Source organism: Podarcis cretensis (genome assembly GCF_951804945.1).
Source record: "Podarcis cretensis genome assembly, chromosome: 1".
Taxonomy (NCBI): domain Eukaryota; kingdom Metazoa; phylum Chordata; class Lepidosauria; order Squamata; family Lacertidae; genus Podarcis; species Podarcis cretensis.
Window position 1 is genome coordinate 120,140,348 of NC_137170.1, and position 14,456 is coordinate 120,154,803.

The 14,456-nt window shown below is 41.8% G+C and overlaps 1 protein-coding gene across 2 annotated transcripts in view; it reads right to left on the reverse strand.

Moving 5' to 3' along the window:
• The window catches only part of RAPGEF4 (Rap guanine nucleotide exchange factor 4), a 163,774-nt gene that overhangs the window by 129,493 nt on the left and 19,825 nt on the right, over positions 1-14,456 (reverse strand). For both annotated transcript variants that reach the window (XM_079977051.1, XM_079977050.1), the window contains exon 4: positions 6,410-6,556. In XM_079977051.1, the coding sequence (XP_079833177.1) occupies positions 6,410-6,556 (147 nt within the window). The remainder of the gene's footprint in view (positions 1-6,409; positions 6,557-14,456) is intronic.

Here is a 14,456-nt window from a genome sequence, read left to right on the forward strand (position 1 = left end):
GGAACACCCTCCCACCAGATGTCAAAGAGAACAACAACTACCAGACTTTTAGAAGACATCTGAAGGCAGCCCTGTTTAGGGAAGCTTTTAATGTTTAGCAGACTATTGTATTTTAATATTTTGTTGAAAGCCGCCCAGAGTGGCTGGTGAAGCACAGCCAGATGGGTGGCGTATAAATATATTATTATTGTTGCTATTATTATTATTATTATTATTATTATTACTACTACTACTAACATGAGTTTGAAGAAGAAGAAGAAGAGGAGGAGGAGGAGTTTGGATTTGATATCCCGCTTTATCTCTACCCGAAGGAGTCTCAAAGCGGCTAACATTCTCCTTTCCCTTCCTCTCCCACAACAAACACTCTGTGAGGTGAGTGGGGCTGAGAGACTTCAGAGAAGTGTGACTGGCCCAAGGTCACCCAGCAGCTGCATGTGGAGGAGCGGGGAAGCGAACCCGGTTCACCAGATTACGAGACTACCGCTCTTAACCACTACACCACACTGAGTTTGACCAAACTGCAGGAGGCAGTGGAAGACAGGAGTGCCTGGTGTGCTCTGGTCCGTGGGGTCACGAAGAGTCGGACGTGACTAAACAACTAAACAACAACAACAAATAGATGAATCAGAGCAGTCTACACAGAGCGTGTCCGTTAAGTGTCTACAGAGCAGCTGCATGCTTCTTGGCTGTGTTTTTAGTGCTTCTGAGGGTCTCTAAACACTTTACTACTTGAAATCACATGATCATCCCATAAAACCCAATATTCCTCACTTTATTAACTCTCTGAGTTTTGTATCTGTACAGGGCTTGCCTAGGGAGAAATCACTAAATCCTAGCAAAGATCTCTGGAGTTGATTACTGTGTAATAAACTGACAAAACAGCACCCCATAAATCAACCCAGTAATTTCGAGTGGCTAGCCTTAGCATCAAAAGTTCCTCTTGAATTTTTACTGCAATTTTTCAGGTCTTATTTCAAGTTTAATCTCCTTCACAAATGAACTGTAAAACACTCGCTGACGTGCAACGCTTGAAAGGAAGAAGAAGAAGAAAAATAAGGGGGAAATATAAGTTATATTTTACTGACACAGCACTCCAATTGCTCCTCAAACCACAGCTACTGTTGTAAAGTAGCTACTTCTAGTTGTATTTAAATTGTAATTAGCACATACTATGTCCAATCTGCTAATGATCAAACAAATGGTCAAATGGTCAACAGTACTGTACATTTGAGTCATTCATTTCAAATATCCACAGGAACAGGAATTGCATCATTAAGCACACACAAACATCCCCTAGTACATTTCAAAACCAGCTGAAGTGCCTAGTACTGTTCAGACAAATATCCAAAATACATGACTGAAATTAGGCTTTATTTCGTATAGTTCTAAACCATTCCTCGTTGACACCAATCTCATGGCATGGTACAATACTATAAAATTCCAAATTTAAATATATACAAATAAAAGCAAAAAGTCCATTTCATCATCAGTACTACTGCAACACCGTAGCCATTAGACACCACCATAATATATCAGATTTTTTTGAAATGTGGAGTAGACTTCATCCTTCCAGTCACTAAGCTTATTACACTGTACAGTCTAATCTGCTTCCTGAGCTGCAAACAGAATTCTCATTAGTTTATATTAAAAAATGTAGGTATAATACTGGCATTCTCTTTAAAAGCTATGTACGTAAGGATATAGACTTCAGATGAGTGGTATATTTGAGTCAAGGCCTTTAATCGTATTTTGGTTTTAAGAAATCTTCCTGATCCTTTCAAAAAGCATTCGAATCTGATGTTATGTAACCGTGCAATTTGTATTTTTTTTATAAAAAAAAAGCCACACATTTCTACTATGGGTTGTTGTTGCTTTTAGGCTGGCTGAGGAAATTTAATTTTCAGATTTACGGCTTAGCAAGAGACACACACATAACAATCAAAAGAAAATGAGATATGGCATCACTTATCAAATCACTCAGTTCATTGCTACTATACCTAGCCAAAAGGAAGAGCCAAACCCCGCCGAAGTCCTGTCGTGATCTCTTTCCAAATACCCAAGGAAGAAAACTTGCTCTATCATTCCCTGGAAAACACTCTGGTAATGCCTTGTACACAGACTCTTATCCATGGATTCCAATTGTGCCAAACTATTATTTTTTTTATTCCACGTAAGAGAAAACGTGTTTGTTTTTTTCTGCTGTCACCTTGGGGAAGTTCCAAGCCATGCATGGCGATAGGGACGCTACGGAAAGTAAGCACTAAAAATAAGTAAATCTCTTAGTGGATTCACTCCCTTCCTGTCTGAGTTTATGTGACTGAACTGAAGGAAAATGAATGGGCGCAGAGTGAGCAGAGCGACTGCAACATCCTGCAATGTGTACAAATAAACTCATTTTCTGCCATCCTTTCTTCCCAAAAGCAAGCGGTCAAAAGCTCCTCTTTTATGTATATTGTGGTTGAGAGCTTTTAGACTGGTTGCTTGACTGCTTGTAATTTCTGGTTCTTTTTTGTTTTAGTACTTCGGGTTTTTTGATATTTTTTCCATGGCTTTTATACTGGTTATACATTTCATAGTCTATCATGAACCTCTAGACTGGAGGATGGAATCAAAATCTAAATGATAATAATAATAATAATAATAATACTGTGTTCGGATTTGTATTCCTTTGAAGCCAATTTCAAAGCCTGCAGAGAGCAGCCTGTCGTTCTAAACTTGGTGCAATTTAAAAATTAAAAGCCTAAGGATCATGAGCTCACCAGTTTTAGAGCTTCGTGGTTTGCAGATAAGGGATCGGGCATCTTAAAACCAAATGTTTCACTTTTTAACAAGCTGCTTCAACAGCTGCCATTGTAAAACTAGATGTCTCTGAGGAAGAATATGATCCATGGCTAAGCAGATGTTCATCGGCTGGGTGTTACTCAAACAGAAGTAGACAATGCGGGAGGAGACGGCTATTTTTGCTAATAATTGCTGCCATAAGGATAATATTGGTTGTTTTGATATAATGTTGAAAATTAATAGCAGGGAAACTATATATAAAAGATGGAACTATGGTTTGTTATTTCAAATGCAATGGCAAACTATGGTTTGCCAAAAAAGGACAAATGCCCTATGCAAAGACTCAGGAGGGAAAGGGGGCGCAGGATGAAGACACTACCAGGTCTGCTCCTGTCATATTTTATCAGTTACTTGAGCCACTTTGGGTACTCCTTTCAAAAGCCAAATACAAATAACAAATTAAATAAATAAGCCGGAAGTGACCAAGAGCATGGAAGCTCAAAGTTTATTCCAGTTCTCATAGTTCTGAACTGAACCACTATCCTCTACAACTGGTTAAGTTCCTCAAGCAGACACTGAGGGTTGTATTCAACTTAGCATTATGGTGAATGTTCTGCCTGTTCTCCTTGTGCAATGGAACATTCGCCCCCCTTTCTCAACCTCCTCCCAATGCCCTCTAAATTTGTTCTGGGGGTTCTTCAAGCCTTTGGAGCAGCTTTGGAGATGGTGCAGAATACATGCAGGGGTGGGGGAAAGAAATCCCGTTAACCTAGTGCACATATTTAGGTGAATACCACCTGCAATATTTGCAATTTCTACCCAGAGCATGGCAATACGGCATTTATAAAGGCAAATGTATAATTTGAGCTAAATAAAATGCAAAGAAACCAGTAGAGAGTGTTTGTTCTGATGCTGTCACATAGTCATACTGCATGGTGACCTTTGAAGAACAAGACGCAAGAATCAGGTGCTGTCCAAACATGCCTAGAGCCAAAAGGCCAAGTCTCTTTTCACAAACTGACATCAAATGTTGGCCTGGGAATTAGTGTCAAACTCTGATTCCTTGCACCTAGGGCTAAGATGCTATCGGGTACATGGCCTCAAGCACATTAAGTAACCTTTCCCAAAACTGAGCAACAATGGATTGATAATAGATTTTTGGTTCTGTATCGTATAGCCTGACAGGTAAAAAGTAGACTGTTATCACTTCTATGGAAGCCCATGTAAAGCCAGAGTCCCTTCTCAATGATGTAAAGGCCTACAGGCTATGCAGCTCTTAGTGAGACACAAATATCCCTTTCCCAGTACTTTTTAGGTCACATTTTAAAACCTTGAAAGTGTTTTCTCTGAAATGCCTGCCAGATTAGTACGTCAACACATGAATGATGCTTATTGAGCATGAAGACGTGACTAATTAAAAGCAGCAAGAGCTTCAACGGTTTCTCACCCATGTACTCTCAATTTCATAAATTTCATCTTCCTGCCAATTCTAAACTTCAACAAAGGTCTGACATCAGGATTCTCCCCTCAACATAAGAAACAGTTAGCGGCATCCATACATCTGGGGCAGCGCAACAGAAGAAAAGCAAAGTTTGCCAAATAAAAAGTCATGTTGCAGATAAAAGGCCATTTTAACACTACCTGTGTTTAATACAAAGCCATTTTCATTTCAGCAAATTAAGTATGGAAAGCTAGCTAATTGAAACGAAAAACTATGTCATGGAATGTTCATAAGAAACACCAGTTAGCAAACTAGGGTGCGTGGGTGGAGAGATAAAATAGCTACACCTCTGCAAAATTTCTTAAAACCACATAATTTCATCTTATTTGGCTACCTAACGTTACATATGCTTCCACTGCTCTCTATTAACGGCATTTTTGCATTTTAAATCCTGCTTATTGTAAAAAGCAACAAACAAATTCAAAATATTCTCCTCGTTATCATAAACTAAAGGAAAACTAGTATCAGTGGATTTAAAATAAATATTTGATTCATGGATGGCAGCAAAAATATGGTCCAGTTTGCACGCAACACTAAAAGCCAACCCATGGTTAAGCAAGGATGAGCAAGCATACAGGTACCCAGAGCAAAAGCCACGGCTGCTTTGTTCCTCTCCTGGTCCTGCTACCCCCGTGCTACCCAGAGTTAAGCCATTGTTCAGTTTATTGTTACGTAGGAAACCCAGGCCCATGGTTTGTTTCTCTCCCAATAAATCACAAGCTGTAATCAAAGTTTATTCTTGGCTTACAGTTCAAGGCTTGTTGGCGGGGGGAGGGGAGCCAATCTGCAAGCCATGGTTTAGATCAGGGGTCTGCAACCTTTAAGACAAAAAGAGCCACTTGGATCCGTTTCCGAAGAAAAAAAACTGGGAACCGCAAAACTCGTCATTATAAAAATAACTTTTTTGTCACTTTTTTATTATTTCTTTGTTTGACCCCTCAGAATTACTCCTCCTCATAGAAATAAACGTTAAATTAACAAGTTACCTTTTTTTGTGTGTGTGTGTGTGTTCTTCACTCCCCTTCAAAACAGTGACCAGCGTACATACCCCTTACAATGTAGCGGGCGGGCGGGTGGGAAGGTGACGTCGGGACGGTGCGTGACTAACGCACGCACCGCCCCCATGCGATGTCACAGCCAGTACAGCGCACGCTACAGTGGGGAGTGTCGGGGCGCACAATGCGCCTCCTCCCCTCGCTAGTATCCGCCCCGGAGCCGCGGCAAAGGTGTAAAAGAGCCACATGCGGCTCCGGAGCCGTGGGTTGCAGACCCCTGGTTTGGATGTAATGGTAAGCCAAACCATGGCTTAGCTCTGGGTAGCAAGTCAGGACCAAGGGACAAGCAGAGAGGCTGTGATTTCTGCCCTGGCTGTTCACACTTGCTAAGCCATGTTTTGGCTTAGAGGTGAGTGCAATTGAGGCCTGCATGGAGCAGGCGCTGATAAAACTACAAAAATTCAGTAATTTCTTAGGGCTCGAGAGAAAATGGGAGATTGCTTTAATGACCGAACCGATTTATTTTATGTGATGTTACAACAGTACACAAACAGACAACTATATGAAGAAATGGCCACTGGGGGTTGTTTTTTTAAGAAAGGGCAACCATATATATATATTTCCACATTATGAACTATTATGTTATGACTTGTTAAGTTTCATAACATTGGTACAAATATGTCACCTTCTTCTTTCAGCAATTACTTGTATGCATGTTATATATTCTTGTTTTATGTAACAAACACATACTTTCAGAGCCAGCCTAACAACTAATTTGACAGTGGTACCTTGGTTTACGAACTTACATCTGTTTCGGAACCAAAGCGTTCTTAAACCAAGGCGTGCTTTCCCATAGCAGCGGGGAACTCAATTTACAAATGGAACACACTCAACAGGAAGCGAAACATGTTCTTATTCCAAGGCAAAGTTCAGAAACCAAAACATCTACTTCCGGGTTTGCAGTGTTCTTAATCCAAGTTGTTCATAAACTAAGCTGTTCTTAAACCAAGGTACCACTGTATTAGTCAAGGTTCCCTGTGCATTCCACATACATCTAATAACACAGCTAGGCTCCTTAAGCGCCATGTCTTCTCCCCATGTTATAATTCATTGAGTAGTCTTTTGAGCTTACCTCCCAAAGTGCCTTGAAATCCTTCTGTTCAATCCGCAGCAGCTCGCTGTTCTCCCTTGTAACAATAGTGGCATGGCGAGGGGTGTTATCCAAAATTGACTCTCCGAAAGCTGTTCCTATTCCCAATGTGCATATTGTCACAGCATCCTGTGAAGTTCAAGAGACATGAACTTAGAAGCCTTTAGGTTCTGGGGGGTTTTACGCCACAGTCCTGTTAAAAAATTTGCAGCAGCCTTCGCTTGTAAACAAATATTCTAAGTCAGGCATAGGCACTCGGCCCTTCAGATGTTTTGGGACTACAACTCCCATCATCCCTAGCTAACAGGACCAGTGGTCAGGGATGATGGGAATTGTAATCTCAAAACATCTGGAGGGCCGAGTTTGCCTATGCCTATCCAAGTCATGCACAGCACAGTGGGGTTTTAGCAAAACTGTGTCTTAATTTGAACCAAAGCTCAGCATCAGAATGAATTTGTCTGCCCAATGCAAATCACAGAGATTTTTGCCTATGAGAGAATAGCTTTCTATCACCACTGCCCAGTGCTCAAATTAGAAGGGAGGACCGGGGGGGGGGGGCGGGTCTCATCCTGCTACCTTTTGTGATATCCACCATATGTGGCCAGGGAGGATAAAAATCAGTAATTTAAAAAATATTTTAAAACTCAGATTTTTTAAAATTTAAATCAGATTTTTTTTATTTAAATTGGATTTTTAAAATAAAATGCTTTTGGAGGAAAAATCTTTCTAGTTTTCTGTTTAAGTTACATTATAGTCCAAAGGCTATTCTTCAGGAAATAAGGATTTGTTTTAAGTTTTTCATGTGTGCTAAAACTCAGTCTAAAAAAAACACCATTTAACCACATCAGTTAACAAACATGGATGCATATGCTATAATGTTATTGTTTAATTTAATAAATTGTTTAAATTGTTATTAAGTAAATGGTTATTCTTCTCCTTCAAATAAAGTACAGCAGAAAAGTTATCCAAATATAAACAGCTGGCTTATTGAACCTCACAATAATTTCATAACTATCTGTCTATGTATTTCTAATAGCATAACCAAATCAGTAATTTTGATAGAACTGTAAAAACTACTCTGAAAATTTATTCTTCCAAAAATGAAACCTTCATCTGGTTGTAAATATTAAGATTATACCAGCAAAGATGAGTCTTTCTGTAAAATTAATTACTTAATTAAATCAAGTCTTACTGACTATCGATTTAAATTGTGAAATGAAATCCACCCTGATAGTGGCCCTTAGAAAGCTGAACACAATATGGCTAGCTCTTAGAAAGAGCTAAGAGCACCACAATATGGATAAACCTAGGGGGAAATCTCAAGAAGTGAAACTTAGGGATTTCACCCCACCTTTTCCTATCATAATTTAAGTTCTGCCATTGTCAGCCCTCAAATACTTTCATATTAGGCAGGCAGTGGGTGTTTCAGATCAGAGCGAACAGCTTATATGCATGTCCAAACCCCAGCTAGGTTTGCTGGCCACCCTTGTTGCTGTGCTATGAACAGCACCTGACATACAGAAATTAAGAATGAAAAGCACCTGGAAGACCCTTCCCTGCTTAAATTCCTGTATACCATAATGATGTTACAAGCTATAGCAGCAGAGTTAAGAGAAGGGGCAGCTGCTGCCAACCCTACGCCAGCACCTATATATAGCTTTTAACAATAGTCTTGATCTTTGCGGTCGAGAGCAGTTATAAAGCAACATACTCAGATAAGGTTTATTAAAAGAAATAACATTTACTGTCTATCCCTGATAGTATTCATCATAAGGGCTGACAACCAATTCTCTGCTTTTGTCTGAAGAGGGGAATTCACAGTTCAAAAACAAAGATAAATTAGATGTACAGGTTTCACTCAAGGTAGCCGAATTCAACATATCATCCATTTCAACTGAGGTAGGGATGTTCCTGCTCTCGACAACATCTAAGCTTTTTTTATTCTGCCTTCCTTCTTCCTGGAAAAAAGATGTAATAATCTCAAATTCTCTCTTCTCTAAGAAAACCTCTTTTTTTTAAAAAAGGAAACAGTAAACAACACAGGAAAGTCCGTAATTTCTTGTTATTTTACTATCCATGAACCTGGTGACATAAATCAAAGGTTCAATTTAGATAGTAACAGATCAGGATGGAGAAGTGGAGAGGGAGGAAACTGGGTTCATATATCAAAGAAAAAGAATCTGAGGTTTTAGGAAAGAAGGGGCTTAAAACAAAATCTGCTTCGGTCAGGAAGCAAGCCCATTCGACACCCTAGACTTCAGAGTCCTAATTTCTTTCTGTTCCCTGTTTCTACATCTACCATCCTTGGGAAAATGGGGCACCTGGGGCCTATTATAGGCTGGTTAACATGGCTCCCAAAGAACCCCCGCTGTTCCCATGGATTGGCTTTGAGAATGTAATCAGATGCCTTGCTCTATGCTTCCCCCTCCCCAACCGCCTGCAACCCCAGAAGCTGCAGGGGATCCCCATTCCTGGGTGCCACAGGATGGCTGGGTCAGCCACAGAACCGTCTAAAAAGAAGGCAAGCGTTTCTTAAACACACACACACACACTGAAAGGTGCGTTTGTTTTGCAACCCACAGATTTGCTATTCTGGCAAAGCGTGAAGTTCACATCACAAATCTCAAACCTGCATTACATAGCACACCTGAATGCCTCAAATCCTGCAGACACCTTTTGGTTTTAAAAGGTCAGTGTTGTGGTTTCAAGAGGAGACCAGATAGCCTTGAGCTCAAATAAATAAATAAAAACCACATCACCCAGTTTTGTAATGTTCATTTTGAAACACCTTGCAAAATTATTCAGAGCAGCAGGTAAGTGCAGTTACCGTATTTTTCGCTCTATAAGACGCACCAGACCACAAGACGCACCTAGTTTTTGGAGGAGGAAAACAAGAAAAAAAATATTCTGAATCTCAGAAGCCAGAACAGCAAGAGGGATCGCTGCGCAGTGAAAGCAGCAATCCCTCTTGCTGTTCTGGCTTCTGGGATAGGTGCGCAGCCTGAATTTGCTCCATAAGACGCACACACATTTCCCCGGGAAAAAGTGAGTCTTATAGCGCAAAAAATACGGTATTTTATGCTTATAAAGTCAGGTAGTTTTCTATTTGTTTCGTTGTCAGTGATCTTGCATGAGCTATCAGGTTCTGGCAAGCCCCCTGGATATGATCCTTACTGCAAACTCTAATATGAAAGTTGTAGGCTAACTTGTACAGTTTGTAGAATAGCATACAGTCGTACCTTGTTTGTCGAACACCTTGATACTCGTACGTTTCGGCTCCCAAACAATCAAAACCCGGAAGTGAGTGTTCTGGTTTTTGAACTTTTTTTGGAAGCCAAACGTCCGATGCGGCTTCTGCAGGGCCGGATTTAGGTTTGAAGAGAACCTAAGCTACTGAAGGTAATGGGGCCCTTTATATGTCCAGCTGTCCTTTGTCAACAACAAATTGTCACTGTTTTTTGTGTTGAATATATGCTATTTATGAGCCTAATAGGTATCTAAAGTCATTTGCACATAACAAAGTATGTATTTTATCAAAGTAATTGTTAAACTGAAATACAATTAAGAAGTAGTATATTAATAGTGAAATACAATTAAGAAGTAGTATATTGGGGAGGGGGGCAAGAGAGCAGGGCCCTAAGCTATACAGTAGTTTGTTTAGCTTATACGTGTATATCCAGCACTGGGCTTCTGCTATAGTTTCTGGCGCGCCTGTGCAATCAGAAGCTGCGCCTTGGTTTCTGAACATTTCAGAAGTTGAACGGACTTCCGGAACACATTCTGTTCGAAAACCAAGGTACGAGACTATTTGGTTTGTGCCTCAGAGGATGATCACAATGCTTTCATTGCATGTCATTTCAAACAGCTTGGGATGCAAGATTAAACCCCATGGAACCTCACATCGAAGGGTCCCCAGCAACACTTTCTGGAGTCAACTATCCAAACAGGATTGGAAGCACTGCAAAGCAATACTGCCCAGCCCCAACTTGGAGAGCCAATCCAAGCCATGAATAGAAGCCGCTTGAAACCTGCTTGGAAAGCGATTTACTGTAGAAATATTTAAAACTAGCAAATAAGGGAGCTGTGTATGTGCAATTTATGAAACTGGGGGAAATTAGACCCACCCACCCAATAAATGTGTCTTGCATGTGATGCTAAGCTTCTTACTTTCTAATTCATGGGTTTTGTCCAGCTAGAACTCAATGGATGACTAACAATGACAACCACCCTATATATTTTATTTATACCCTTTCCTACAGCAACCTGAGGGACACGGGTGGCGCTGTGGGTTATACCACAGAGCCTAGGACTTGCCAATCAGAAGGTCGGCGGTTTGAATCCCCGTGACGCGGTGAGCTCCCGTTGCTCGGTCCCTGCTCCTGCCCACCTAGCAGTTCAGAGCACGTCAAAGTGCAAGTAGATAAATAGGTACCGCTCCGGTGGGAAGGTAAATGGCGTTTCTGTGTGCTGCTCTGGTTCGCCAGAATACAATTAAGAAGTAGTATATTAATAGTGAAATACAATTAAGAAGAAGTATATGGGGGGGGGGCAAGAGAACGGGGCCCTAAGCTATACTGTAGCTTGTTTAGCTTATATGTATATCGGCACTGGGCTTCTGCTAGTTTCCAGAGTGCCTGCGCAACAGGAAGCCAATCCTGGCCATCTAGCAGTTCGGAAGCATGTCAAAGTGCAAGTAGATAAATAGGTACTGCTCCGGCGGGAAGGTAAACGGTGTTTCCATGTGCTGCTCTGGTTCGCCAGAAGCAGTTTAGTCCTGCTGGCCACATGACCTGGAAGCTGTATGCCGGCTCCCTCGGCCAATAAAGCGAGATGAGCACCGCAACCCCAGTCGGCCACGACTGGACCTAATGGTCAGGGGTCCCTTTACCTTTACAGCAACCTACAAAAACTTCTTATGGGAAATGTTTTTTTTAAAAGCTGTGGTCCGTCCTATACATACTTTCCAGGGAGTAAATTCAACTGAACTCAGTGAGGCTTACTTCTGAGTAGGCTTGTGTTGTTAAAAGCCATTTCTTTTACTGTACCACCAGGCAAATTTATTTCACACAGTGTATTCAACAAACTGCACCATAATCTAGAATGTCCAGCCTGTCCTAACTCATTTATTGTCTTCTCTGGGCCACAAAGGTTACAAATTGCTTGAAGTGGGAATGGGAGGTGGAGAAAAACTTCAAAAGCTGATATTCTATATCTTAGGGGGAAATACTTGAATGTTAGACCCCTTTGATCCCAATAAGCTATTGTCTGTTAACCAGCACATAAAGCCTATACAGTATCTTTACACTCAAAAGGTCTTAAAAAGCGCAACAATCATTCTTTTTTCTTTGGGGGGGGGGGAGTGGAGTAGGCAAGCAGAACGATTTGCCTCTTAGAAGCCCTTTCAGGTTTTTCTCCATCCTGAAAAAATGCTTAGCATTTATCCTTTACTTCTGGGGAGCCTGTGGTCCTCCTTATGTAACTCCCATCAACTCCAACCAGCATGAACAATTATCAAGAGTAACGTGAGCGGCAGTTTGGTAACATCTGGAAGGCCCACAGGTTCCTCCTCTCTGCTTTATCTGATACTTCTAAAATGCCTGTAACAAGATTCTGGGTGACCGACAGGTAGAATCGCAGGCATTCTACCTGCTGTCTATATGCTTCTGCTGCCTCTTCGCCCCCTGCCAGCTCCCAAACTTACAGTGGTACCTCGGTTTGAGAACAGTCCGGTTTAAGAACGATTTGGTTTACAAGCTCCGCAAAACCGGAAATAGTGTCTTGGTTTGAGAACTTTACCTCAGTCTAAGGACAGTGGAAGGGCACCGGCGGCGGGCAGCCTCATTAGGGAAAGCGCGCCTTGGTTTAAGAACGGTTTTGGTTTAAGAACGGACTTCTGGAAAGGATTAAGTTCGTAAACCGAGGTACCACTTCTTCTGCCAAGTGCAACGAAGGAGCTAGAAGTACAGGTGATGACCATTTCAGGTGGGGGTTCCATGTCCTGCCCCCAGCACCCCATTCTGCCCTCTTCTGGGTCCAAAAGGACACTCGCATCAATTGGACATGCCTAAAATGGTCTGCCACCTCTATCCCACACTGCACATGGCCAGAATGCCAACCATCTCCTTGCTTATGCCAACAGTGGCAAAATCAGACGGGCAGTTGTGGCTTCCTGTTTCCTCTGCTGCTTCTGTAACAATGAGTGGGGAGCTGGCATATGTGCAAGTGACTAAAATGTGTTGGGGAGGGGGGTTAATGGGCTGTCCTTGTTTTTGTTTTTATTGTGCATTTTGTGGTTTTATATTGAAATTTTAATGTTGTGAACTGCCCTGAGACCTGCGGGTATACAGTGGTATACAAGTTTAATAATAATAAAAATAATAAGATGACAAGAACAACAAGAAGAAGAAACTACTGTCACCCCTAATGTGGCCAAACCAGTACCCATGAACTGCCATCGCTATCCTACTTGGACAGCCATAGTATGCCCAGAGATTTAGGTAGGCTAGATTTTATTGCCTCGTAAACTTTGTAGGTTTGGTCCCATAAACAAGCACGAATTCCCATAGAAAGAAAAATGCTATAACTGCATGGGCACTTAAGCTGGCCTATTTTCATGCGATTAAAAAAAGAAAAGAAAAAAATCTTAATGCATTCTCGTACTGCCCTCTTGTGGCATGCCATCATTCTACAGATATTCATACAATCCAGTATTACACTTGCCTGTGAAATTCTGAGTTTATTATTTCCCTAAACCAACTGCTGGTACAGCGGTACCTCGGCTTTCGAACGCCTCCGTAGTCGGATGTTTTGGAACGCAAACGCCAAAAACCAGAAGTAAATACCTTGGTTTTCAAACGCTCCTCGGAAGTTGAACAGGAAACGCGGCTTCTGTTTTGAGTTTTTCTGTATTGAGGCTTCCATTTTGAGGCTTCCACCTTCAGTTTTCAAATGTTTCGGATCTCGAATGGACTTCCAGAATGGATTACATTCAAAAGCCGAAGTACCACAGTATATTTCATGTCTAAACTGGAGGGGGGTTGATTTCTAGTATACATATCCAGGTTGGGGCTTTTTGATTTTTAAGCAGGAACTGAGTTCCCTTACTTTAAACAATTACCGTATTTTTTGCTCTATAAGACTCACTTTTTCCCTTGTAAAAAGTAAGGGGAAATGTGTGTGTGTCTTATGGAGCGAATGCAGGCTGCACAGCTATCCCAGAAGCCAGAACAGCAAGAGGGATCGCTGCTTTCACTGCGCAGTGATCCCTCTTGCTGTTCTGGCTTCTGGGATTCAGAATTTTTTTCTTCTTGTTTTCCTCCTCCAAATACTAGGTACGTCTTATGGTCTGGTGTGTCTTATAGAGCGAAAAATATGGTAGTTGTTTTGTCGAGGGCGGGTAGGCTGGAATGGATACACACCCAACACCCAAGCAAAAAATCCACCTATATCTGTAATCAATAAGGTAAAGGGACCCCTGACAGTTAAGTCCAGTCGCGAACGACTCTGGGGTTGCGATGCTCATTTCACTTTACAGGCTGAGGGAGCCGGTGTTTGTCCACTTCTGCAGACAGTTTTTCTGGGTCATGTGGCCAGCATGACTAAGCCGCTTCTGGCAAGGCCAGAGCAGCACACAGAAACACCCTTTACCTTCCCGCCGGAGGGGTACCTATTTATCTACTTGCACTGCATGCTTTCGAACTGCTAGGTAGGCAGGAGCTGGGACTGAACAACGGGAGCTCATGCCATAGCGGGGCCTCGAACTGCCAACCTTCCGATCGGCAAGTCCAAGCAGCACAGTAGTTTAAACCACAGCACTACCAGCGTCCCCGTAAAGTGGTGGCCATTTCTAACCCAGATGGTGGTCTGCTTGAGTTTATGAATCACATCTTACATTTAGCCACTGCACGGGGAGGGAGGTGGTGCTGCCACTAGGCCCGCAATAAACAAACTTTGTGGCGAGTTCCCCCACCGTTTTTTCCAGGTGGGAAAAAGCTTAGATCCTTTGGTTTAAAACGTTAAACATATGAGA